This window comes from Euprymna scolopes, chromosome 32, assembly GCF_053919585.1.
Source record: "Euprymna scolopes isolate OS-2025 chromosome 32, ASM5391958v1, whole genome shotgun sequence".
NCBI lineage: Eukaryota > Metazoa > Mollusca > Cephalopoda > Sepiida > Sepiolidae > Euprymna > Euprymna scolopes.
The window spans coordinates 93,401,555-93,429,054 of NC_136513.1; the positions used below are offsets into that span (position 1 = coordinate 93,401,555).

Genomic DNA, 27,500 nt, shown 5'->3' on the forward strand with positions numbered 1-27,500 from the left:
TTAAAGACAAAGGAAATCTAAATGTAATATTTTAAGGATAGATACAGACGTTCTATTTATAGAACAAATTATGACTTTTTAAGCTTAAGAATTTAATGTGACATAGAAATAGATAGGAGGGGGGCTTAGGAAGAAAAAAATAGATAACAAGGGAAACTCCACCCTAGAGCCAAAACACAACTCCATCCCAAATTTCTCTATGCAGACGAAAGCCACAATTGATGTCCGCGATATCATAAAAAAAAAACTTAAACACCTCCAAGGTGTGTTGACCTGAACTCATCCCTGCTATACTAATTAAGAAATGCTCAGCTGAGCTAAATCCCGTACTTTCAAAACTCTACAACAAATGCCTTGCTGAACCCTGCTTCCCTAATAGCTGGAAGATGGCCTCTGTGGTACCAGTGTACAAGTATTCTGGCGACATTATTGTCCTATCAGCCTCCTCCTCCTCCTCTTTGCTAAAATCTTTAAAATGCCGACCAATCAAGCACTAGTTCACCACCTTGCAAAAACTAATCTCTCTGTCAAACAGTACGGATTTAGGCATGTCGTTGACATTTTAGAAGTCATCTCTAAACGCATATACCATGCACTGGATAAGGCGGGTGAAGCCAGAGTTGTAGCCCTTGATATATCCAAGGCCTTTGACAAAGTCTGTCACGAAGGACTGCTAATGAAAATTAAATCATACGATATAACTGGTCGAATACTAAATATAATTAGATCTTTCTTAGACGATAAGATAATCCAAGTTGTCATTGATGGACGTATATTTAAGCAGCATAACATTAACGTGGGAGTACCTCAGGGGTCGATCCTTGGACCACTATTCTTCCTGATATTCATCATATATATTAAGAGGTATATTTAGTATTAAAAAAACATAGAAAAGTGGTCAATAAGTTAGTAGAGCTAAATATGTTTTTTTTATTAATTTAACCTCGAATTTATTAACTTAAATCATTACAAGTTGTTTCAATAGATGGAATGAAGATTATCTGTGTCTATATCGTCAAATGATTATAGTTAAAACGATATATATATATATATATATATATATATATATATATATATGAACAAATGATTAATAAAACATGTTAAAAAAACATCTTGAAAAAGAGTTAAAAACATATTTAATTTTAAAAAGGAAGCACAAGATAAGTGGATAGTCCTTAATCCGCGGAGTTTCGAATAAATACTCTCCTTCTCATCAGAGGGCAGGAATTAGCAAAATGCGGGATCGGATTTTGCATGTAAAAGTATTTAATGAAACCACAAGTAAGTCACATATCTTACTTGGTTAAAAAAGGGTGATGTAAGGGGAATAGGAGGTAAAAGAAAAAAAGATAAAAAGATTTCACATGAATGGATAGTCCGGTGAAGGGTAAAAAATCCAAGAATGGTAAAATCCAAACACGGTCGAATTAAAAACTTCCAATCCAACAGGTAAGTTCCAAAGGAATCGCGTAACTATATATATATATATATATATATATATATATATATATATATATATATATATATATATATACTAGCGGGGGTACCCGGCGTTGCCCGAGTGTTTGTTTCCGGGACGGGGGGGGAGTTTTAAAAAATGTTATGGTAGGTAAGTAGGAAGGATCAAACCCGGAGTCATGAGTAAAAGTAGGAAAATAAAGTGTGAAAAAAAAAAAAAAAAACATTTGCAACGTTAACAGTTCGGCCACCAAGAAAAGTCCATTCCAGTTGTTTAGGAAAAAAAAAAAAACGACTACGGTAGGTCGGCGCGAACGTGAAAATATAATGTGAATTGTCCAGCACGCTAACCACTACGCCACAGAGCACTGCAGCTTAGTTTAGTGATTTTAAATAACTTCACATGAAAGAACTACGAAGCCAAACCGGTGTTCTCTTCTCAACTGTTCCTTGTGAACGATCCCCAAACGGTGTTAAGTGGTGGCAGGGGGAGGAGGAATTTATTAGAGAGAAAATATTTTACCACTTCCATTGATCTTAACCGATTTTGGCCGTGACTTCTCAGCAGAAAAAGTATAGAAATCTAAGATTATCGAGGAATTTGAGAAATAATAAGCCTATAACACACCTCAGATATTGTTCTGCCGTTTGTGCATATTATATTTGCATGAAATATCTTGATTTTTAATCCTATTAATGTCAAAATCAGACGGGAAAAAATGAGTTCATTTTATTTATATAGATAGAAGAAGATAGAAGAAGATAGAAGAAGAGAGAAGAGAAGAGAAGAGAAGAAGATAGATAGAAGATAGATAGAAGAAGAAAGAGAAGAAGATATATATATATCTGTACTGGTTGCCAAATTGAATATTGAAATGCTCATATCTTTGGTTCTATGGGACGAAACATCATGAAAATTTGCAAGCTTTGTGAAAAATAAAATTCTTGACAATCGATAAAAAAACTATATTTTCAAACCGATAAAATATGTCAAAATATGCCTATATTTGTATATATAATATTCTGGAGGTCAGCTTCAGTTTTGCTGCTTGGGTTGTCTCCCCTGTGGCTTTGCCAGGCCACTAATATATATGTTCTTATTTACTATTTATGATCAACGTTTCTCATATTGTATTAAATTTTATTCTACGACTATTAAAAGGTGATTGTCGCTCAAAATATGCGTAGCTTCTCTGAAACATCTTGCTCCCAAACGTTCTTTTTTTTCTTGTCATTGATTAAATAAAAGGTTTGGTTTGAAAATATTTACAGATTTACACGTGATGGCGGATAATATTCAAGATAAAATGTAGTCCAAAGAATTCCGAAACTTTACTTAATGTGATTTTGATGTGTTGAATATAAATATTGTAAAAAAAAAATGCGTACAAATTATTTGCTAATAAATTTCTTTTCTTTTCTTTTTTTTTTCTTTTCATGATGATGAAATCTCAACTTTCTGGATGCTGTTCGCATACGTAAAAAAATCAAACTTGGATTACTGCTGCATATATTTCCTGCTGTTACCCTCAAAATCTGGTTACACGTAATAACAAACATGCACACACCCATATATATATATACACTATAAACATGTATATACATACATGCATATAAATGCACATACATAAATATAAACCACTATTATAAACGCACTACTGTTAATTACCACGTGTTCTTATACATATATATACGTAATACATATATCACTATCTTCGTACGGACATATATACATAACGCTATACGTCTATATACTCATGCACAAAAAATTATATATATATATATATATATGTATATATATACAAATATGTGCATATGTACATTCATTGCATCTACCATATACATATACACACACATTCGCAACACACATACGCGCAAACATCATATCTATATACATTACTTGCATCTGTCGTATATATGTCCACACACATCCAAAATACATATATACACAAACACGATATATACCTACATCACTTGCATCTATCGTGTAAATATATATATATACGTAAACATTTATAATGCATATACACACAAAACACATATTAAATATACTTACCAATTAACACGTGTACATATACATACATTTATATAATTTTTCACATACACATATAACAAACCTACACAAAAACATATACACCTAACACTACACGCATATATACATACGCATAAAACCACATATACACATATATACATAATTTGCATTTATCGTCTCTGTATATATATATATATATATATACATACGCGCACACATATTCACAACACATATACGAACAAAACACACCTTGTTTATTGTATATGTATATATAAATACATTTTTCTTACTTATTAATATCTGCTATTAAACAAATATTCATCTACATATAAATGTGTATATATAAATATATATATATATATATATATATATATATATATATATTGTTACTATTAAACACACGAACTATATATATATATTGTTACTATGAAATACACGAACTTCTATATTTCTTTATTCTAATTATCTAAAAATAAATAAAAAAAATGAACGATAATATATGATATATAATTTTCGAATATCTATAAATGTACGCAAATAATTTAATAATTAATATTTAATATTTTAATATTATTAATATATATATATATATATATAATACGTTAACAACTTTTATTTATATTTTGATAAAAAATAAAATCACTTAAAACCACAATATGTATGATTAAATAAATAAATGCCAATATAAAACGTATAAATGTCGAATATCTATAAACATCTATAAATATCTATAAATATCTATAAATATATAAATGTATTTTGTAATAAATATTTAAATATTATAAATATACATATAAATAAATACACGATTTCTGCCATCCATGTTTTATAAAATTTAATCACTTACAATCAAAATTTGCATAATTATATATATACACACATATATATATATAAACGATTATATATAACGTATAAATTTCGATTAACTAAAAATATATCTACATATTTTCATAATGAATATTCAATTATTTTATTTATGTATGTATAAATAAATTACATATATATATATATATATATATATATATATATATATATATATATATATATATGTTTATTGCATTCCTTTATATATATTTTATAAAAATAAATAAAATCACTAAAAATCAAAATTTGTTATACGTATAAAAAATCAAATAAACGCCAATATATAACAAATAAATTTCGAATAATTATATATATTTAAATATTATAAATACACGATATTTATTCATTTGTTCGATGAAAAATCAAATTATCTAAAATCGAAATATGTATAATTATTTAAATAAATACACGCCAATATATAATATGTAAAATTCGTATATATGTTTTTATTTATTCATATATATTTAAATTATTTGTTATTTATTGAAATCTGTTACTTAAATATTCATACATATATATAAATATATATATATATGAACTAAAATATATACTATTTTTTTTACTAACGTGAATTTCTATCTTTTTTTAATAAAAAAAACCGTAACTGTATGAAAATAAATAAAATGAATTATATACACAAACTTATTTTATCTATATTTTTATGAAAAATAAAACCACCTAAAACACAATTTATATATATTTATATGATAAATGTACGCATAAATAAATAACTCCCTCCACACGCACGCACGCATGCGCATACATGCACATCTTAAATTCTTATATATGCGTCGTCTTGCTATGCCATGTCAATAGTCGACAGAGCAAGATGTACGGGCTTCTGATGCAGTCTGTTGTGATATACCTGCAGAACACGTACGGCGAAGGTATGTGGGAAGAGATCCGCCGCCAAGCCGGCATAGAGGAGCATAGTTTCAGCCTACACGAGCGCTACAAAGAGGACATAATCGCTCGGATCACGCAGGCGGCCAGCAAATGCACGGGCATTGAGCAGAACGAGATGATGGACTCGTTCGGCGTCTGTTTCGTGCAGTACGTCAGCCAGTACAACTACGATCGCGTTTTGCGAGTGCTCGGTCGCAACTTACGAGATTTTCTCAACGGACTGGACAACCTGCACGAGTACTTGCGCTTTTCTTACAAGGACATCGTCCCGCCGTCGTTCTTCTGCGAGAACGAGCACGAGATGGGGCTCGACCTGCACTATCGCAGCTCCCGCAAGGGGTACCTGCACTACGTTATCGGGCAGATCCGGGCCGTGGGAAAGACATTCTACGATACGGACATCAAAATACAGATCTTGAGTCACTCAGAGACGGAGGACTCGTCGCATGTCATTTTCAAGTTGACATTTCACAACGAAGCTTACAAAACTCCGACACAAAGACAAATCATTGATGATTCTCAGTTTAAGATTCCTGCTTGTTTTTTTCGCGGACTTTTCCCATTTCACATCCAGTTCAAGAAGAACTTGAAAATAGTGAGCGCCGGCTCCGGTCTGCGGGCAGTCATGCCACAAATTGTCGGCACCGACATTCTGGATGTATTTATCCTACGAAAACCAGTTTTCCAGTTTGGCTGGCAAAACGTAAGTACAGATAGCTTTCATTCATATTTTATCTACCTACCTATCGACCTATCTATTATATAAAATGAAGTTTGTCTGTGTGTGAGTCTGTGTGTGTGACAATTTGTTCCCTATGGACTCGAAAACAGCTGGGCCGATTTTTATGAAATTTCACACAAAGGTATTTTATGTACTTGGCAGTGTTCTTAGACAGGTTTGTATTGGAATGTCTTCGATAAGTATCGGTAATAAAAAAAAAATCCGACGAAAGAAGGAACAGGCAATTTTGACCAAAGTTAAAACCTTACACAGCTAAAGATTACTAGTGCATTTGAGAAGTTTTATTACCACACAAGCAGAAAGGCCCGACATATAAAATCAACAATGGGTTATTTGATATGGCAGGGCATATTCGAAATAAATGTTTCTGTTTAAATCACAGTTGCACCATGATACTTGACTTTTTCATTTTAAATTTAAATTCAAGCCATTATCACGGCACAAGCAGTAAGGTCAGGCATATAAAATGAACAGTAGGTTCTTTGATATGACAAGAGCAAAACTAACGTATGATACTTGATTTTTCATTTTAAACTTTAATACAAGCGATTATATATAAAATATAATTTTATAAAATCAACAGCAGGTTCTCTACAGTGCAATGTAGGCTACAATGTATTGTGAATTTAGTTACTGTGAAATACATGTGAAGCTTTGTCCAGGTTAATCTCGATGGATAACCAATTAGAGAAGGCAATCAATCGATTTGATTGAAAGATTTTGATGACAATAAAAACATGGGAGTGTGAAACATTCGTTGATTATCATTCAATCCTGGGCAACGTCAGATCACCTACTAGTATATATATATATATATATATATATATATATATATATATATATATATATATATATATATATATAACTCTTCTCTACAATTATATAAATGCAACTTTGTCTCTCTGTGTGGGTTCGTGTCTTATAGACTCCTAAACGGACAGATTTTCTTTAAAATTTGCAGAATTTTAGTTTATAAGTCTGGGAGTAATCTTAGTTAAGTTTTGTCTCATAATATCCCCGATAATTATCGATAATCGAAACCGTTATTTTAATTTATCTATCATTGGTAAAGCCATTTTTTCTATGCCGTTGCTTACCAACAATGATAGAACAACGGGTCGTGAAAATTCTACTGCGGGTAAGTTGATAGCGTTTTTTGTTTGTTTTTTTGTTTCTTTTTTGTAATTTTAATGACGTGGTTTGTAGGTTCAAACTACGCACATAAATTTCTTAATTTTTTTTATTAACTGCAAATAATTTTATAAGACTTGAAAATTTACGTGTTTTTTTTGTTTGTTTTTATTTCTTTTTTGTTTTTGATTTTGTTTTTGTTTTTGCATGACGTGATCTGCAGGTCCAAATTCAAACGAAAAATTCTTAATGTTTTTTGTTTTTTTTGTAAACTGGAAAGAAGTTTACATAAATAATTTTATTTAAAAACAGTAAGTTCTCCGGGGTGCAATGTAGAACAGCATATATTTTGGACTAAGTTACTGCATGGAGGCAGTTGAAGCTTCCTCCCGTGCGATTTCACGGATTTCGATGACAATAAAAATATAGGAGTGTGAAATATTTGTTGATCATCATGAAATCCCGGGCAACGTCTTGTCTCCCTACTAGTATATATATATATATATATATATATATATATATATATATATATATATATATAAAAGGAACTTTGAATGTGTGGATCTGAGTGTGTTCTCTATCGACTCGAAAACGACTACGCCGATTTTTATGAAATTTCACACAAAGGTACTTTATGTGCATGGCAGTGTCCGCAGATAGGTTTTGTATCGGAATGTCTTCGATAAGTATCGTTAATCGATAAAACCCAATGAAAGCACGCAAGCCGAAAGGCCCAACAAGGCACACAAGCCGAAAGGCTCACAACAGTGAGTTATTTGATATGACAGAGGCGCGTTCTGAATAAGTGTTTATGTTTAAGGGACAATTGAACCATAATACTTGACTTTTTAATTTTAAAATTCAATTGAAACCATTATATATAAATAATTTTATAAAATCAACAGTAAGTTCTCTACAGTGCAATGTAGACTACAATGTATTGTGGACTAAGTCACTGTTAGAGACATGTAAAGCTTCCTGTCGGTACACTGCGATGGGTCCCCAACTAGAGCAGGCAATCAATCGATTTCATTAAATAATAAGCGATTTCACCGAGTTTAATGACAATAACAATATTGGAGTGTGAAACATTCGTTGATCATCATTTAATCTCAGGCAACGTCGTCAAACCTACTAGTACACCTATAGAATTAGATTTTTACGCTCTGACATTGATATTAAAACATTATTTTTTCTATTTAAAAATATTATAATGAGCTTTTTAATATACTAATTGAACAAAACTAATAAGAAAACTTTTTTGTTTTTCATATTTTTTTAACAAACGTTTTAAAAAAATTATGTGTTTTTTATATAATGTTTTTTTGCATTTTTTTTTTTTGCATTTTCTTGACATTTTTTCCATTTTTTTTTTTGCATTTTTTCCTTATTTTTGCATTTTTTATTTATTTTTGCATTTTTTATTTATTTTCGCATTTTTTATTTATTTTTGTATTTTTTATTTATTTTCGCATTTTTTATTTATTTTTGTATTTTTTATTTATTTTCGCATTTTTTATTTATTTTTGTAACTAATGTAAAGTAAACTTTTTTCTTATGTTTTTTCTTTTCATGAATTTTTTTTCTGTGGGGTTGGACAACCGATATTTTTAAATTAAATTAAGACAGTCGGGATATTTCTTTAGGATTAAGTAGACTTTTTTATGTCTCTTCAGACGATGTTAAAGTGGGTAGAGAAAGGACAGCGGCTGTGGAAGAAACTTCATCCATCCAATCGGGTAGCTTTCTAATATATGGTTTAAGATGGAGACAAAAGGATCATTATCAAATTTCTGTCTCCACATAAACTCGAAAAGATAAATGTCGAGCAGCTCCCGGCTGATCCCGTTGATTTTATTTATTTTCCCAATATTTTCCACAAAGGGCGTCTGCTTCTTTGCTGCGCATTGATCGCCGATTACGTCAGACTAGAGTCAAACCCGAGCGCATGACGTCATATTGTGAGCAAAGCCGAACGGACGCTGAGTTACGTCCTGTATAACTTCTGCATAAATACCCAAAATTTTTGTATAGAATTATAAACTAAAAGTCACTTCTTTATTTAATATAAACATATTGTAAAATCAACTGTGCACAAAAAATTAAGTAAAAGTTACTTAGTTTAGAAATTATATTTTTTATCCTAACAATGAAGAAACAAGTAATGTAGGTTACGCAATGATTTTTATTAGTGAGATGCGAAGATGAACAATTTTCTAAATATATATATATATATATATATATATATATATAAATATATATATATTTTTTTTTTTTTTTTTTTTTTTTTTTTTGCTCATTGACGAAAAACGGCATCGATTTAAAAGAAAATATATGTTTTTTAATTATTACTATTATTTAACTTTATAGAGAGTCCCGGTCCTTTTGTAAAAAAAAAAAAAAAAAAAAAAAAGTTAACGAAATTGATCAATTATTTAAATTTTAAGAGAATTTTAAAAATCGCGTTGTTTTCATTGTTTACGCCAATATCCCTAGAAATAATATTCCATTCCATTTTTTTTTTTTTTTTTTTTTTTTTTGAAAATTCACCAGTTTTACGGAGAGTAAAAAATATGACAATACAGCAAAAATCACGAATCAGTTTTCTTTTACAAATTTTTACTACATGTATTTTGCACAATGTCTGCTCTGGATATGTCCAGCAGGAATCCACAATCCGATTTTGATTCTTCTGTTCTTCAATACACTGGATACATCGTTTGACAATGCCTTCAATATATGTGTCTATATTAGGCCAATAAACCACGCTGCGGACTATGGATTTCATTCAGTTAACGCCTGATGCTCCGAATGTACTAAGGACTGCTTGCCTAAACTTCGTGAAAACAACAGCACGATCTGCGAACAATAGACAACCATCAATGGTAGAAAGAAAGCAACCATGATTTTGAACTGTTAAAGGTCTTCTGTGAGGTTAAGAAACAATGAATGTTGGAGAAATCTGAACACTTTTTGGATCATTGGATCTTGTGTTTCTCGTTTGATGTCAGTCCTTTTCACTGAAATCGTCCTAATACAATCTGTGCGTGTGTGTTGAAAATCATCATCGACATTGATGACAGCAATGACAGTATCGTCGTCTACAACTGAATGTGTTTTGATGAGTCGTGATAAGGCGTCAGCTTGACCAAATTCCATTGTTCTGTTTTAAGACCGAAGCTGGGAACCAAAGTATTGGACGCGGGATCTGACACTGCCGATTGTTTTTGTCAACTCCTGGTTGGATTGACCGACAATAATGATGTCATCTAAGTACGCAGCTGCACTTTTTACGCCAGCGAGCATTGTGCCCATCATTTGCTGAAACATTGCAGCGACTGTTTTTTTGCCCTGGAAGATAAACGAGTGAACTGGACTCGTTCACGGTGTGTGTTAATGGTAAACAGTTCTTTATAGGTTACTGCCACTTCGACTTGCAGATATGCCTCTGTGAGGTCTAATTTTGCAAAACAGGTGCTACCATTAAGTATCGTGTAAAGATCATCTAGGATTGGCAATGAGTATCGTTGATTCCTTAGTGCTGCATTTAGGCCAGTTGAAAAATCAGCAAACAACCGAATTGAACCATCAGCTTTCTTTACTACTACAATGGATGCTGTCCACCGTGATTATGTCACTAGTATGATGACCTCTAATTCCTCAAGTCGTTTTAGTTCCTGATTCACCAGTGGCCATGCAGCGTATGTCACTGGGAGTTTGAGTCGAAACACAGGTTTAGCAGATGGATTAAGGGACAGGGTAACCTCTGTCTGAGAAACGTATTAAGTTGTTATTAAAAACTGGATGAAATTGTTTTACAATGTCTTTAGTCTGGCCGATAATGTTGGTCTGAGATAATGCTCTGGATTAGATATCACCTTACATATCCGATTGAGTGAAAGGTTGAAATCAAGGTAAAATCGTCCTTATTATGGCTCGATGCCACTTCGCCTTTCATTTTAATGGTAGTTGGTAGTTCACCCGTGATGTTAACACAATTCCCGGAAGCACTCTATGCTGCATGACTTATTATGATGTCCCATAGGGCATGTGATATAAGTGCAATATCGGAGTCAGTGTCCACTTGCTGCTGAACAGGATGGCCATTTAATTGTACTGTCGTATATTTTCGGCTTAATTTTTGATTTGGGAGGAATGTTTCTACCAAACTGTCTGTATTTGTTTTGTTATGATGTTTGTGTCTGTTATGCAAGGTTTGTCTATTCTCTGTTGGTCTGTGCAGGATATAGAATCCTTCTTTATGGCCTATTCGGTTGCAGCTGCGACAGCGGTGTGTCTTGAATGTACAGTTTCATGTACAGTTTCATGCAAAATGCCACAATTCCAACACGCGAATAAGTGTTGATAGGTGTGGATGTCCGATGAGTAGGATGGTGTTGCTTTTGCACAGTGTTAACCGCGGAAGTTGTTGATTGTTGCACTCTAGTTGAATCATGTTTTAGATAAACGAAACGCTGGCATATCACAACTTGTTGTAAAGTTATGTCAGGATTCTGCTCTGTTTTTGACAAAATGCATGCGCGAATATTTCCGTCCCCGCCTCGACCTCAAACGACACAGAAAAATTAAACACTTGAATTGAGCTTTAATGGAAGTTATTTTGAACCACTCTCATTCTTTGTTTACAATGCCTGCATAAGTTATGTTAAGACAATTGAAACGCATATTAAATAACGAAATTTGTTCACGAAATGTCTGCCTCAGCGTCTGTACCGCCTCGTCAGATTGTAATCATGTAGGTGTTTATGTAGTATATAATTTGCATACCGGTCGTATTCCAACGATTCAAACTTACGTAACAAAAGTCCAACCTTCCAGTCGTTAGCCTGTTCTTTGAATTCCACTCTAAAAAGGTCCTCAACGTGCGAAAGCCATCTGGGCATTGCGTCTTAATGGAATTTCGTGATATACCGTGCGACTGATTCGATGATGTCGTAAGCTTTGTTTCCGAGTGCGATGGTGAAGGTGTTGAAAATTTCTCCAAAAATAATCCCATGAAACGTAATTGTTGTTGCATTAATTGTTGCATAGTGCACTCTATTTTCTTTTTATGGAGATGTCCGGTTAAAAGCGTTTCAGTTTCTTTCTTTCTTTTTTTTTTTTCAGTGAAACATGTCCAGTAAAAGAAAAATTTTCGTGAAATGCGTTTTTTTTTAAATTTTTGAAACGTGTTCATTCCCATGCGTTCTCACACAAAAATAATCGGCGTCACCAGTTGTAACGAGTTTTCCTATGTGTGTGTCTGAAAAACTACATAAAAATGATTTAAATTGAAGAGATTTTGGGTTTTTTAAGAAAAATTATTAGGTGTAAAGAAAAAAATGGAAACATTGCACAATTGTAAATTTCACTAATGATGATAGAAATGCTAAAATTAAGTGAAATTATCAATGAAAGTAATAAAAGATACTGTATGATTGCTTTTACAAGGAAGTCACTATTATCAAGGCCCGAAGGCCACTCGAGAATAAGCATTAATAACTGTCCGGTGGTCGTGATAATTGGTCTTGGTGGAAATGGGGTAGAATTCGATTATTCAAGAGAACTTGTTTACATTTGACTTGAAAACGACAATGTTGTAGTCAGCTGGGAGATAATTCCACGGTATTGTGGTTATTTATAAAGTATTTCGTTATTCCAACGACAGTCATTGCAACTATTGTAGCAAATATATAACACTTATATTTTTCCAAACTCCGTTTTAGTTCAAGGGTATGTTAACTCTATGTTTTCGTTCGAGGGTATGTTCACTCAATGTTTTGGCTCGAGGGTATGTTCACTCAATGTTTTGGTTCGAGGGTATGTTCACTCTATGTTTTGACTCGAGGGTATGTTCACTCAATGTTTTGACTCGAGGGTATGTTCACTCTATGTTTTGACTCGAGGGTATGTTCACTCTATGTTTTGACTCGAGGGTATGTTCACTCTATGTTTTGACTCGAGGGTATGTTCACTCAATGTTTTGACTCGAGGGTATGTTCACTCAATGTTTTGACTCGAGGGTATGTTCACTCTGTTTTGACTCGAGGGTATGTTCACTCAATGTTTTGACTCGAGGGTATGTTCACTCAATGTTTTGACTCGAGGGTATGTTCACTCTATGTTTTGACTCGAGGGTATGTTCACTCTATGTTTTGACTCGAGGGTATGTTTACTCTATGTTTTGACTCGAGGGTATGTTCACTCAATGTTTTGACTCGAGGGTATGTTCACTCAATGTTTTAGTTCGAGGGTATGTTCACTCTATGTTTTGACTCGAGGGTATGTTCACTCTATGTTTTGACTCGAGGGTATGTTCACTCTATGTTTTGACTCGAGGGTATGTTCACTCTATGTTTTGACTCGAGGGTATGTTCACTCTATGTTTTGACTCGAGGGTATGTTCACTCAATGTTTTGACTCGAGGGTATGTTCACTCTATGTTTTGACTCGAGGGTATGTTCACTCTATGTTTTGACTCGAGGGTATGTTCACTCTATGTTTTGACTCGAGGGTATGTTCACTCTATGTTTTGACTCGAGGGTATGTTCACTCTATGTTTTGACTCGAGGGTATGTTCACTCAATGTTTTGACTCGAGGGTATGTTCACTCTATGTTTTGACTCGAGGGTATGTTCACTCTATGTTTTGACTCGAGGGTATGTTCACTCAATGTTTTGACTCGAGGGTATGTTCACTCTATGTTTTGACTGGAGGGTATGTTCACTTCGTGTTTTGGTTCGAGGGTATGTTCACTCAATGTTTTGACTGGAGGGTATGTTCACTCAATGTTTTGACTGGAGGGTATGTTCACTTCGTGTTTTGGTTCGAGGGTATGTTCACTCAATGTTTTAACTCGAGGGTATGTCCACTTCGTGTTTTGGTTCGAGGGTATGTTCACTCTATGTTTTGGTTCGAGGGTATGTTCACTCTATGTTTTGACTGGAGGGTATGTTCACTTCGTGTTTTGGTTCGAGGGTATGTTCACTCTATGTTTTGACTCGAGGGTATGTTCACTCTATGTTTTGACTCGAGGGTATGTTCACTCTATGTTTTGACTCGAGGGTATGTTCACTTCGTGTTTTGGTTCGAGGATATGTTCACTCTATGTTTTGACTCGAGGGTATGTTCACTCTATGTTTTGACTCGAGGGTATGTTCACTCTATGTTTTGACTCGAGGGTATGTTCACTCTATGTTTTGACTCGAGGGTATGTTCACTCTATTTTTTGACTCGAGGCTATGTTCACTCTATGTTTTGACTCGAGGGTATGTTCACTTCGTGTTTTGGTTCGAGGGTATGTTCACTCAATGTTTTGACTCGAGGGTATGTTCACTTCATATTTTGGTTCGAGAGTATATCACTTCATATTTTGACTCGAAGGTATGTTCACTTCATGTTTTGGTTTGAGGGTATGTTCACTTCATGTTTTGGTTCGAGGGTATGTTCACTCGATGTTTTAGTTCGAGGGTATGTTCACTCAATGTTTTGGTTCGAGGGTATGTTCACTCAATGTTTTAGTTCGAGGGTATGTTCACTCAATGTTTTTGTTCGAGGGTATGTTCACTCAATGTTTTGGTTCGAGGGTATGTTCACTCAATGTTTTAGTTCGAGGGTATGTTCACTCTATGTTTTGTGCCCGAGAGTATGTTCACTATGTTTTGGCTGGAGGATATGTTCACTCTGTGTTTTTGTTCGAGGGTATGTTCACTCAATGTTTTGACTCGAAAGTATGTTCACTCTATGTTTTGGCTGGAGGGTATGTTCACTCTATGTTTTGGCTGGAGGGTATGTGCACTATGTTTTGGCCCAAGGGTATGTTCACTTCGTGTTTTTATGATGTCTGTTTTAAAAATAATTAGGCAATGTAGTTGCCAAAATAACTACAAACGTGGAAATAGTTCAAATAAGGCATTTAATGCTAAAATGCAACGGGGATCGAAGTCGAGGAAAATAGAGATGATTAATTCTTCTTTTCACGGAGATCGAACACAATCAGCAACCTTTACAGCATTTTTACATTAGCCAAAATTTCAAAGATCACTGCTTTGTTTGTAAGTCTTTGCAACCAACATGCCATCATATCTTTTTTACTCAATAATTTTAGATTTTTCTTTCGTCATAAACTCTCTTTTTTTTTACGATCCTTATTTGCATTTCGCGACGGTCGAAAGCATTCGAGGTAGCAATAAAAGATCTTTCAGGGCCATATTCCACTAATTATCACCTTATACTCGGAAACTTACTCGCCGAGAGTTTCAATTTGCATAGTGACGACAGCGGCAATGCCATTGTTTCGATAAAATTAAATCGAAAATAAAAGTGCGTCTTGAGCACTATTAATCCTCTCGTTGACTTTATTTATTTTTATCCTTGGATACATACATATGTATAATTTTAAGTAAACAATTTACACAGTAACTACAGCGACAATGTTAATGTTTCGGTCAAATAATGACCTCCTATTTAATAAAGAACCACAATCAATTCACGAATTGTGCTTCCTCATGAAATATTTATGATATAAATCTAACCTGTTTGTTTAAACGTATGTATGTATGTATGCCTAAAAATTTCGACCGATGCGACGGATTTTTACGAGATCGGTACTGTTTTTAAGCATCGACCCTTCGGACGACAAATATCGAAAAATTCATCCACCTCAATTGGGCACTTTTCTACAGGGAGAGGTCTTTTTTTATCGCCGATATTTTCGAAAGTCCTCCCCTCTTTTCGATTGTCTAGTCTTTATTTAAACCTACGTCACTTTCGGTTTGGCGATGGGCACAACAGCAAAAATGTCAAGTTTTTGTTTTCACGTTCTTTGTCTCTTTCGCGGTATGGGTTCGAGCTTACCTGCCTACTACCACTTTCTTTTTTTTTTTTTTTTTTTGCTGAACACACACCTTCAAACACTCGGACAACGCCGGGCACCCAGACTAGCATATATATATATATATATATATATATATATATATATATATATATATATATATATATATATATATATATATATATATATATAAAACTGTACTGACCGGGGTGCTCGAGTGTTGAGCAAAAAAAAGTGGTAGTGGGCGGGCAGGCTCGAACCCGTAACGTGAAGGACGCAAAGAATAGCACGGAATTATTCTGTTTTACAATTTTCCTTTTTATCTTCTCCAATCTCCGAATAGTCCTTTTCTGCTTTTCTCGAAATTGTATATGTTGGATGCCATAATCGCAAGCACTTTCGACAGAAGTACTTCTATCATCCTCAGGCATATTGTAAAAATAAATGTAAATTGTTTTTTTAATTTACTTATATATATTTTTTCCTAGTCACGTGGTAATCTGTTACAAGTTAGGTGGGCGGACGTTTTTTTTTTCTTTTTTTTTTTACTAGTGGATCTTGGTTGTCTAAACAACTCTTACAGATACTTCTCGGCGTACAGTGTCGGTCACTGGCAACCATAATTGTTGTCTGCTTTCTAGTGAACCGCTCTTATAAATATTATTATAAATGTTAGGAAATGTATATATATATATATATATATATATATATATATATATATATATATATATATATATATATATATATATATTGTAAGATTTCTCTTACACGTTTTTTGCCCTTGGCAGAATGAAAGAGACACAAGGAAAACAACGAAATTCCAAATATTTTATTGAAGAGAAAGTAAATGAGTCCGTGGTTGCAAAAGGGTGCACCTCTTTAGCTTCTGCCCAATGGCGGGTAGTTAGCCGTTATACGGTGTTAGGTGTTTTTTCACTGGTGTGAAGATAATGTTCTTGAGCTCCAAATATGAAGCACGAACTCCTTCTTGCCTGGTATAATGAAAGTAAGGTCCATTGTGGGTGATTCGCCCGATGACGATAAAGGTTCCAATGCTTCAGCTGGGATAAAAGGCCGGACATTCATTCGGCCGAATGATGATGAACAAGAATATTGGTCAAAGAAACAGGTTGCCTCGGGCGCATCAATTCATTCTTTACTTAGAATGAGAATTATGTAGAACTCGGTTCATTATTGAAGCCGAGAGCGAAATCCCCATCGGTGTTTCTCTCCACGCCACCACATGGAATCTGAAATTTAATTAATATTGGCGCCAAAACCTGGCGTGACAAAATGCGTACGTGCATGCAATCTCATTGGCTGAATACAATCGCATAAGCGGAATAAGATACGCCTTCCTGTTCCCGAAATTTCTAACACTATATATATATATATATATATATATATATATATATATATATATATATATATATATATATATATATATATATCCTAACACCTACCCTCTTTCGTAACTTAATCCTTTTGAATTATTTCCCCTATACAATTAAAACAGACACATTTTCCCCTTCGTATTTGTTTCTTACATAGTTACAGTTCACGTTAATTTCTTCATTTTACGTTCTTAAAACACTGATCGCGCCCTAATAATAGTTCCGTTTCTCCGATTAGTTGTCCGTTTGCGTTTCTTGGAATACGGGAATATCAGTTTCTGCTACTGACCGAACGTTTAAATACAATGCAAGAGGGCGTCACTCATCACACGAAAAATCATCCTATTCCTTTACTGATGAATTACGAGTCATTTTTTATATTTATTTTTTGTTTACATGCATAGCCTGTTAGCCGCAAACACCATTAACCATTCGATTGCATTTGATTAGAAATAAAATTGTTCTTACTACAGTTTTACGTCTTCGACTGGTTTCAGTCTTTTATATTTGCTGTCGCCCATGTTAGAGTTTCATATATTTTCTTACATGCCAAACTACGGTTTGGTGACCGGACTATTTTTACATCATACCCAGATGACGAGTGCCACCACTGCCGTATACGATTTCTATGACTTCTTTTCACATTATCGCTTCTTTTAATTATTATTTTTATTGTTATTAAGATTATTATTACTACTTTTATTATTGTTTATCATTATAATTATTAATCTTATTAAAAACATTATCTTATTATTATTATTATTATTATTATTATTATTATTATTATTATTATTATTATTATTATTATTAATTTCATTATTATTATTTGTATTATTAATTTATTATAACATATATAGTTACATTTAATTGGAACACACACCCTATGTCATCAAGTGACAATACTTACCTTACAGGCGCAATGACCACCACGGAGGAAAGAATTCGCCATAGCATGACAGTGACAAACATTTGAAGACAACCGGTTTGCTCAACAGTGTTCACCAGCACGCGTCACGAAGTTCGGTTTCAGTTGCTTACAATCGCTGGAGGCCATGTTAAAGTTTCATGCATTTACTTTTATGTAAATGTCCGGTTCGGTAACCGGACATTTTTTTCCATCATACCTAGGTTTACGATTAACACCACTGCCTTATATGATTTATTTACTTGTTTTGACATAATTATTTTTATTATATTATCTTTATTATTATTATCTGTATTATTATTATTATTATTATTATTATTATTATTATTATTATTATTACAATCATTAATCTTATTATTAAGAGCATTATTTTTATTATTATTTATTATTACTATTATTCGTTTTTTTATTATGAAAATGTATACAATTACATTTAATTGAACCACATCAGTCATGCTATCAAGTTACAATGCTTAATTTAAAAGCACAATGACCATCATGGATGAAGTGTTCGCCACTGTATGACAGTGACATATATTTGAAGATAACCGATTTGTCAGACAATGCTCGCCAGTTTACGCCAGTGCGCACCAATGCCATGAGTGAGAATAACCACAGTTGATTTCATTTCAGAGCAGTTCAAAGAGGCCGACACTAGTCATGATCGAGATTTACAAAGAAATCCAGTGCAACCGCAATTAACGGCACAACTTCTTATAAGAGCGGTTCACTAGAAAGCAGACAACAATCATGGTTGCCAGTGACCGACACTGTACGCCGAGAAGTATCTGTAAGAGTTGGTTAGACAACCAAGATCCACTAGTAAACGCCTCACTACAGCATAAATTTATGCAATAAAAATACAAAGTCAGTTTTTCTCAAAACTGTGCTTATCTGGCAAAAGGACTATGATTTTTATGACTTATCCGTATTTTCACATTATTATTGTTTATTATTACTTTAATTATTATTACTTTAATTATTATTACTATTATTATTAGTTTTATCATTACGATTGATATCCTCATTAGTAAGAGTATTAATTTATATACTTACTATTATTATTGTTATTTTTTATTATAACGTATACAGCTACATTTAACTGGAACACACCACCCATGCCATAAACAGACAATAACTACCTTCAAAAAGTAATGACCATCATGAACGAAAGTGCCCTCCACTGTATGATGGTGAACAAAATTTGAAGACAAGTTATTTGACCAACAGTACGAGGGGCGTGCAATAAGTAATGCCCCTGGTCCACTTCCCATAGCAGTAAAGCAACAAAACTTGGCACACTTATTAGTTTATTATAGGAACTACCTAGAGTTATGCATTTCTCCGATTGTTTGATGCAGCTCTGGAGACCGTTTTTGTAGAACACTCCAGGTTGGTCCTCCAACCACGACGTGACTTCAGATATCAAGGCTGCACCATCTGGGAAACGCTTTCCTTTCAAAAACAACTTCATGGCTGGGAAGAGATGAAAGTCAGAGGGTGCAAGGTCAGGAGAGTAGGGATGATGAGGAATTTCATAACCATACGCCCGTGCTTCTGATCTGGCGAGTTGCGAGTTGTGGACCGGAGTGTTGTCTTGCGGGAAGAGGGTACCTTTGTTGATCTTGCCCCACCTCTTGATTTTGATAGCTTCCTTTAATTTCCTCAAAGGTGAAACATAATAGGCTCCTGTAATTGTGGTACCCTTTGCCAGAAAATCTGTCATCACTACTCCGTCCTGGTTCCAGAAGACTGTGAGCATGACTTTGCCAGTGGGGGGAGGGCGGCACCCTTGTTTTCTTTGGAGGGGGTGAGTCCAAGTGCTTCCACTGCATTGATTGGGCTTTGGTCTCTGGATCATAGTGATGGACTCAGGTTTCATCCTGTGTAATCAGTCTTTTGAAAAACTTTGACTCATTTTCTTGGCACATCTCCAAATTCATCCTCGAGCACTCGACGCGTTCTCGCTTCCGGAATGGTGTGAGCAACCTGTGAATCCATCTGGCAGACACATTATGCATATGCAAATGGTCATGAATGATAGTTTCCACAGACCCTGTACTAATCTTGACATCTTGGGCTATTTGGCGAATAGTAATGCGCCGATCTTCCAAAATGGCAGCCTCAACTTGATGGACAGATACCTCACCAATGGCAGAAGGGGGGCGATCAGGTCTGGGAGCTGTTTCTACAGATTTCCGGCCATGTTGTAATTCACGATGCCAGCGTTTTACAAGGTCATATGATGGGGCATTAGCACCATAAGTTTCTTTCATTTCATCAAAAGTCTCCTGTGGTGTGCATCCTTTCAAATACAAAAACAGGATCACTGCTCGACATTCACCAGGCTCCATCTCACACCTGACTCAGTTCAGTTACAACACCTGTAAAACAGAAACCACAATTAGTTCAGAGCTGTAATTTGCCACATATCCCGTAGAGATATAAATCATTGCACATGCAAAATTTCAGCTAGATCAGACAACTGAAAGTGGGTCAGGGGCATTACTTATTGCACGCCCCTCGTGCTTGTCAGTACCCGCCAGTTCTACGAAATGAAAGTAACCACAGTCGAGTTCATTTCATAGCAGTTAAATGAACCCCAACACTAGTCATGATCGATATTTATAGAATAACTCCAATGAGTTTCAGTTGCAAAAACAGCCAGTTTACGCAAGTAATCGCCCCAAAACAGCACTAATGTGGCACCACTAATAATCGTAGTTAAATTTGTTTTTATTGGGGGGTGGGGATCCTTCACCGAATTTGTTCTGATTTTGTGATATGCTTCCACCGGGCAACGCTAGTTAACAGATCCTGCGAGTTTTAAATAAATGCTATCTGCTTTTATTACGTTACAATTCAATATAAAGCGAAGATAAAAACAGTGTGGTGATGTGACAGAAGTTGGAGATTGGCCGATAGTGCGGAATGTATTAAATTGGAGACTGTTTTTTTTTTTTTTACTCTAAGAGTGAGAGCACTATTTGTAGAAGCACCAGCCCAGATGTGGCAACAATACTCCATGCATAGGCGAATTGTGATTTTATAAGGTTATAGAATACTCTCTGGCATGAGTAATTTTCTATCTGTCTGTACTCCTATTGTCATTGTTAGTTAGGTTAGATAACAAAGAGTGAAGCTCTTTTACATTCAGACGTCGCATGGCACGGACGTTTGCTGAGGTCATTCATGAGAAGAACCTCCCGTACAGTCCAAACGATGCGTTGCGTGGAGATAAACACTATTTTTTAAACATCAGTTTATATCAAACATCATTAACTACATAATAAACACCGATGTGTGTTTATTTATACATATGCATATATGTGTGCGTATATATATATATATATATATATATATATATATATATATATATATATATATATATATATATATATATATATATATATATATATTAGATGGATTCTCCCGTCGATTTCGACGTATGAGTTTCCGCCACAGCTAAGTTGATTGGAAATCCACACAGATGATTTGTTTATAGTGGTAAAGGCTTTGTATAGAACCATCTACACTTTTTGGTATTACTGTTAACCTTTGGTTGGTTGGTTGGTTGTTTTTGTTTTACGGCATATCAACCCTTTTCGGGTTATTTAATGCCGAATCCAAAGATTTTGAAGAAAAATTTTTCTAATAGAATATATTTGTTGTTTTCACGTCGGTTTCTATTTAACCCATAGTTGGAACCCTAACAGGTACTACCACTCCGGGTCAGAGTGGACCTGGGAGCAATGGTAATTAAAGGGTGGCTCTACACTCCCCAAAGCCCACAAGCTGGGGCCTCACCACTGGATATAGTTTAAGGTCATATCCAGGACCCCCATTGAGGGACTTTTACCCTCTGCAGGGGGGGCAGTCGGCGTATTCTAATGCCCCACCGACAGGGCACTGCTAACCTTTGTCGGTGCAGACAACTGCCACACGCCAGTACAATACAGTAGATCGCAGGATTTTACATCAAAGTTTCTTTTTACTAGACACATGTCATAACGAAGACTGGAGGTGCATCTCTAGGTGTATCAGAATTTTTGTAGGAATTTTTGACACCCCTAACACGAAACTGCGAATAAAATATAAAAATCTCGTAATTTCTCTGTTAAAAGTGGGTTGTTTATTTTCTTTATGGATTATACTTCCGAAATAAACTATTACAGTTGTTTTAAAAGAAATAGAATTTTTTTTTTAAAAACAGTAATGAATTTTCCGAACTCAATATTTTTCAATTTTTAAACTTTAAAAATCTATCAAAATTTTTCTATTGATTCTATTTTTACGATATTTTCAGGGTCAATGTGACATTTTATGCTCTTTCCAATAAACCGAATATAATATTTTAGACAAACGTTTTTTTTTAAATTCACGCCCCCCCCCCATTTTCAAGTTTCTCTTAAAAAGTAAATAATTAATTTATGTACCAAAGTCTTATATATCACAAATTGAAGAGAAAAGGTCAATAAATAATATATTCAAATTTAAAACAAAAAAAAACCGTTTTTTAGAAATTTACCTGTAAAGTCCGAAGTTTAAAACCTTTTTTAAAAAAAAAAACGCATTGTTTTTTTTGTTTGTTTTTTTTTTTTTTAATGAAACCTTGGTCCTTGTTCCTTTAATTGAAAAATAAAATTAGGGCTTGAATTACATTTTTCGAGGAGTTATAAGCTTGGAAAGATGGGGTGGAATTATTCACTATTTTCACGAAATTTCTGATACCGCTAGTGCATCTCTTCCAGTGATTTTTTTTTTTTACATGGTGGTCACCACTTATCAAGGCCCGGAAGCCATTCGGTGATAAGGGTTATTGCGTGTACAGTAATCAATGGGATAATATTGTAGTAATCGTTAGTAATGGAGATCTGATAAAGTGTCTTACTTAAGTGGGGTGGTTTGTCAGGAATTTGTTTATGTTGGACTTGAAGACGTCCAGGTTGTAGTCAGGTGGGAAACAGGCAAACGGAACAGAATTACACAAGCGTGCACTTCTAAGAAAGAAACGTTGTTCATGGAATCTATGTTTTGATTTCGGCACAGATAAAGAGTGGGGAAAATTATTGACAGTGGTTTCAGCTAGACGAGTGTTTCTGCGGGATGAGCATTTCATTTGTTGGATTGATTATGAGAACTGTTTTACAGCCAAACACACAAACTCTGGTCACCATCAGACAGACTCCATTACTAAAATTTCACTGTAAATTTGTTATACCTCAACTATTTTTCTACAGAAAATCATATATATGTAACCACATCAACCATTTTTCCTACAGAAGGCCCATATATGTAATATCAACTATTTGCCTACAGAATTAACAAATACGGCAACATGGCAACAAACACTATATCCCTGCCCCCAAAACAAAGGTAATGTTGTAACTTAGCATGGGCAGCTATATGCAAAACCATGCAAAATGACGTCACTGGCGGGAAAAATGAAGACTTTACAAAAGTGATCATGTTAGAGATTATGTTATAGATCATGTTAGAGATCATGTTATAGGTGTAGAGAACGTTTCATATCACGTAGGTGATGTCTCGGCCGTAACAATGAGGAAATTAATGTTGTTACAAAAAAAGTTAAAGTTCTTTTGTATTCTTTGTCTACTTTTGCAACTGACAACATTACAATGAACTGAAACACGTACATCAAATCTGTTGCCACGGTCGCTGGAAAAATGGTGGTATCCTTCTATCGATCCAGTAGATATCTCACTGCTGATGCAAATCTCTACCTATATAAGAGCCAGATACGTCCAAGGATAGAGTATTGTTGCCACATCTGGGCAGGAGCTGTTAGAAAGACCTTATCCTGCCTTGACAGAGTTTAAAAGTAAACTTCGTAGCCTCGTAGGGGATGTCCTTTTCCCTTCCCTGCAACCTCTTTCTCACAGAAGAGACGTTGCGAGCCTGCCTCTGCTTTATCATTGAATTAATGCGCCCCAAGATACCAACCCGGAAATTTCTAAGGCTCGACGCGGTACATACAGCACCTAGACTTTCCAAATGGTTACCCATATGGTATTGGTCAGGCTCAACTTTGCTTAACTTCGGTGTTCTGGCGAGAAACCGATGTGTCAATATATATATATATATATATATATATACTATATATATATATATATATATATACTAGCAGGGGTACCCGGCGTTGCCTGCGTGTTTGGAGGTGTGTGTGTGTGTGTGTGTGTGTGTGTGTGTGTGTGTGTGTGTGTGTGCGGGGGGAGGGGTAAAGTAAAAAAAATAAGCGAAGTAATAACCCTGTTTAAATATTACAAAAAAAGATGTTAAACTGCTTTAAGAAATCGCCCCTCCCCCCCAAAAAAAAAAACAACGAACAAACGTAAAACTTCTTCAAAAAAGAAATCGGAAAAACGAAAATCAAAAATAAGGGAAGAAAATGATGAACATCTTCGGAAAAACAAAAAAAGAAAACACTGCGAAAAGCAAAAAAAAAAAAAATGGCATAAATAACCCTTCGATTCGGTTAAGTCCATGGTGCGTTTCAACCAATAGAAAGCAGAAAAGGAAAAGAAACGTTAAAATTCCATTCCATTTTTTAAGCAACTACAAAACGAAATGAATCGGGTGGGGGGGAATGGCATAAAGAACCCTTCAATTCAATGGTGCGTTTCACCCAGTAGAAAGCATAGAACGGAAAGACACGGTAAAATTCCATTCCAGTTTTTTAAGCAACTACGAAGTAAAAAAAAACGAAACCGGTGTGTCTTCGTAACTGTCCCTTGTGAACGATCCTGGAAACGGTGTAAGTGGTGGCGGGGAAAGGAGGAATTCATAAGAGAGAAAAGATTTTACTACTTCCATTGATTTTAATCCATTGTTGCAGTAAACTCTCACCAGAAAAAAATATATGAATCTACGATTATCGAGTAAGTGGAGAGGTAATAGGCCTATAACACACCTCAGATATTGTGCTGCAGTTTGTGTATATTACATTTGCATGAAATGTCCTGATTTTTAATCCTATTCAGGTCAAAATCGTAGAGAAAAATGAGTTCATTTTATATATATAGGGACATAAAAGGAGTATTAGCCTGTAAATTCACCCTTGTTCGTTCGTCCGTTCCTCCGTTCGTCTGACCGCTCTTTTTTCAATAACTACGCCTTGGAATTTTTTGAAATTTTGCACAAACATTAAGCATGATATGAGTAAAAAAATAATAGAACGAATTTTCCGGGAAACACTCCGGTTGACCCCCTTAGGGTTAAAATAGCAAAAGTTGACACTTTTGTGCTTATTAAAAAAAATTGGATTTGTATAAAACTTTCTGAAAAGTTGTAAATAACTGATTTCTATATAATTTTGTTTGTCTATACTTCGTGATAATTCTTGGGTGAGCCCCAGGGCTCTTTTAGGGCTAATAAAAACACTCCTTTTTTGGGGACTATTTTCTCTTGGCCTTCAGGACAAGATCAAAGTGTAGTATCTATTCTGCAGATGCTGCACTTCTATCTCTTGTTCTCTTTCGGTGGAGGAGAAATCCTTCACGACTGAGACAATTTTTATTTTTGTACCTTTTCTCCACGTTAAAAAATGACCCTGGTGTCTAACTCTGTCCCGTGGGGAGGCATAGTAAATAGGTATAATAAATCAGTAGTTGTGTCTGTTTCACAATATACGTAAGATATGATGTCATAGAAGATGTAGTCATATATTACGTCATAATAGCTTACGTCATATGTGACATACTAGAAGATGATTAAATCCCAGGCTACGTCGGGTCCCACTACTGGTATATATATGATGAAATCATAAGGCTTTAGTAATAAATGAGTAGTCGGTGTCTTATTTATAGATGTTCCTTCATAGAAATTCCGTGTTTACAGGGGGCTATCTATCTATATAATATAATATCTATATAATATATCTATATAATATAATATAATAACTATATAATATAATATCTATATAATATAATATCTATATAATAGTATGTGTGTTCCTTCTCTAGTTAGTCCGTGCGTTACACTTTGAGAAAGGCCAAAATCAATTTTTGAATGCCAAACTGCTTCAAAAAAGGCCAAATATGCGAAATTTTCCTCTAAAACAGCCAATCTGGCAACTCTGGACAAGAGCATTAAGGTGATCACCTTAGATATTATAGCCGTGTTTTCGAATATCATGATAATAATAATATATGATCATTATTGTAATGATGTGAGAAAAAAACTTATACTAATTTCGAGATGCAGTAATTCATCACCAAAGAAATAATTAAGCGAAACGCTACATAAAAAGGGAACATTCGAAAGAAACAGGGCAAAAAGATTATCGTCTGCCAAAAAGTGCTGGCCTGAAAACGTAAATTAAAATTCTCTCTAACAATGTAAGTGTATTATTTGTATTGAACCATGTAGCATAATATTACTTTCTGGGTATTTATAAGTACTTATTGATTTATCTTATTTAGGTCAGTTTTATATTTAAAATACAATGGACATTATTTTAATAGAAATGTTAATAAGCTGATATTTTTTATTAGAGTCGATTTTTATAGTAAGTCAATAATTTTTTAAAACTGTGTGTAGGGATTCAATTGCTTTTTCGTAATTTTTATTTGTTGAGTTATGAGTTATGCATCCCTGTAAAGGCCCGCCTCTAATCGAAATTGTTTATAGAGTATTTAAACCAAAAAGATGAAATATTATCAGGATACATGCATAGACGATGGATGAAATATTACAGACTTAAACCCCCATAAGGAGATATTATTAATATTGATCATTATTGTTATAATTAGTGATAATATTATTATTATTAATATAATTATTATTATTATTATTATTATTATTATTATTATTATTTTACTTATTTTGCAAGTATTAATACTATTATTATTATTTTTATTATTTTCATTATTATTATTATCACTATTATTATTATTATCATTATTATTATTATTATTTATATATTATTAATATTATAATATTTTTATTATCATACCTATTACCATCACAATAAATAAATAATTTATCCCTAAAATAATTACAAATATATCAAATTCCAATTTAAAATCATCTCCCTTAAATCATAAAATTTTTTATTTGATTTTAACTTTCAAAAAATAACAGTTATCTCTCTTGGGTTTTAAAATTAGCGTCCGCTAATAAGACAGTTATACATCTCATTTACCCAGCGTTTCTAAATTTAAAATAAACTCGAAATAATCATTTCAACCATTCGT

At 34.0% G+C, this 27,500-nt stretch overlaps 1 protein-coding gene across 12 annotated transcripts in view; it reads left to right on the top strand.

Moving 5' to 3' along the window:
* Positions 1–27,500, top strand: part of LOC145256500 (soluble guanylate cyclase 88E-like) — a 957,444-nt gene that overhangs the window by 708,299 nt on the left and 221,645 nt on the right. For all 12 annotated transcript variants that reach the window (XM_080115458.1, XM_080115459.1, XM_080115465.1 and 9 more), the window contains one exon: positions 5,171–5,963. In XM_080115458.1, coding sequence (XP_079971584.1) covers positions 5,171–5,963 — 793 coding nt within the window. The remainder of the gene's footprint in view (positions 1–5,170; positions 5,964–27,500) is intronic.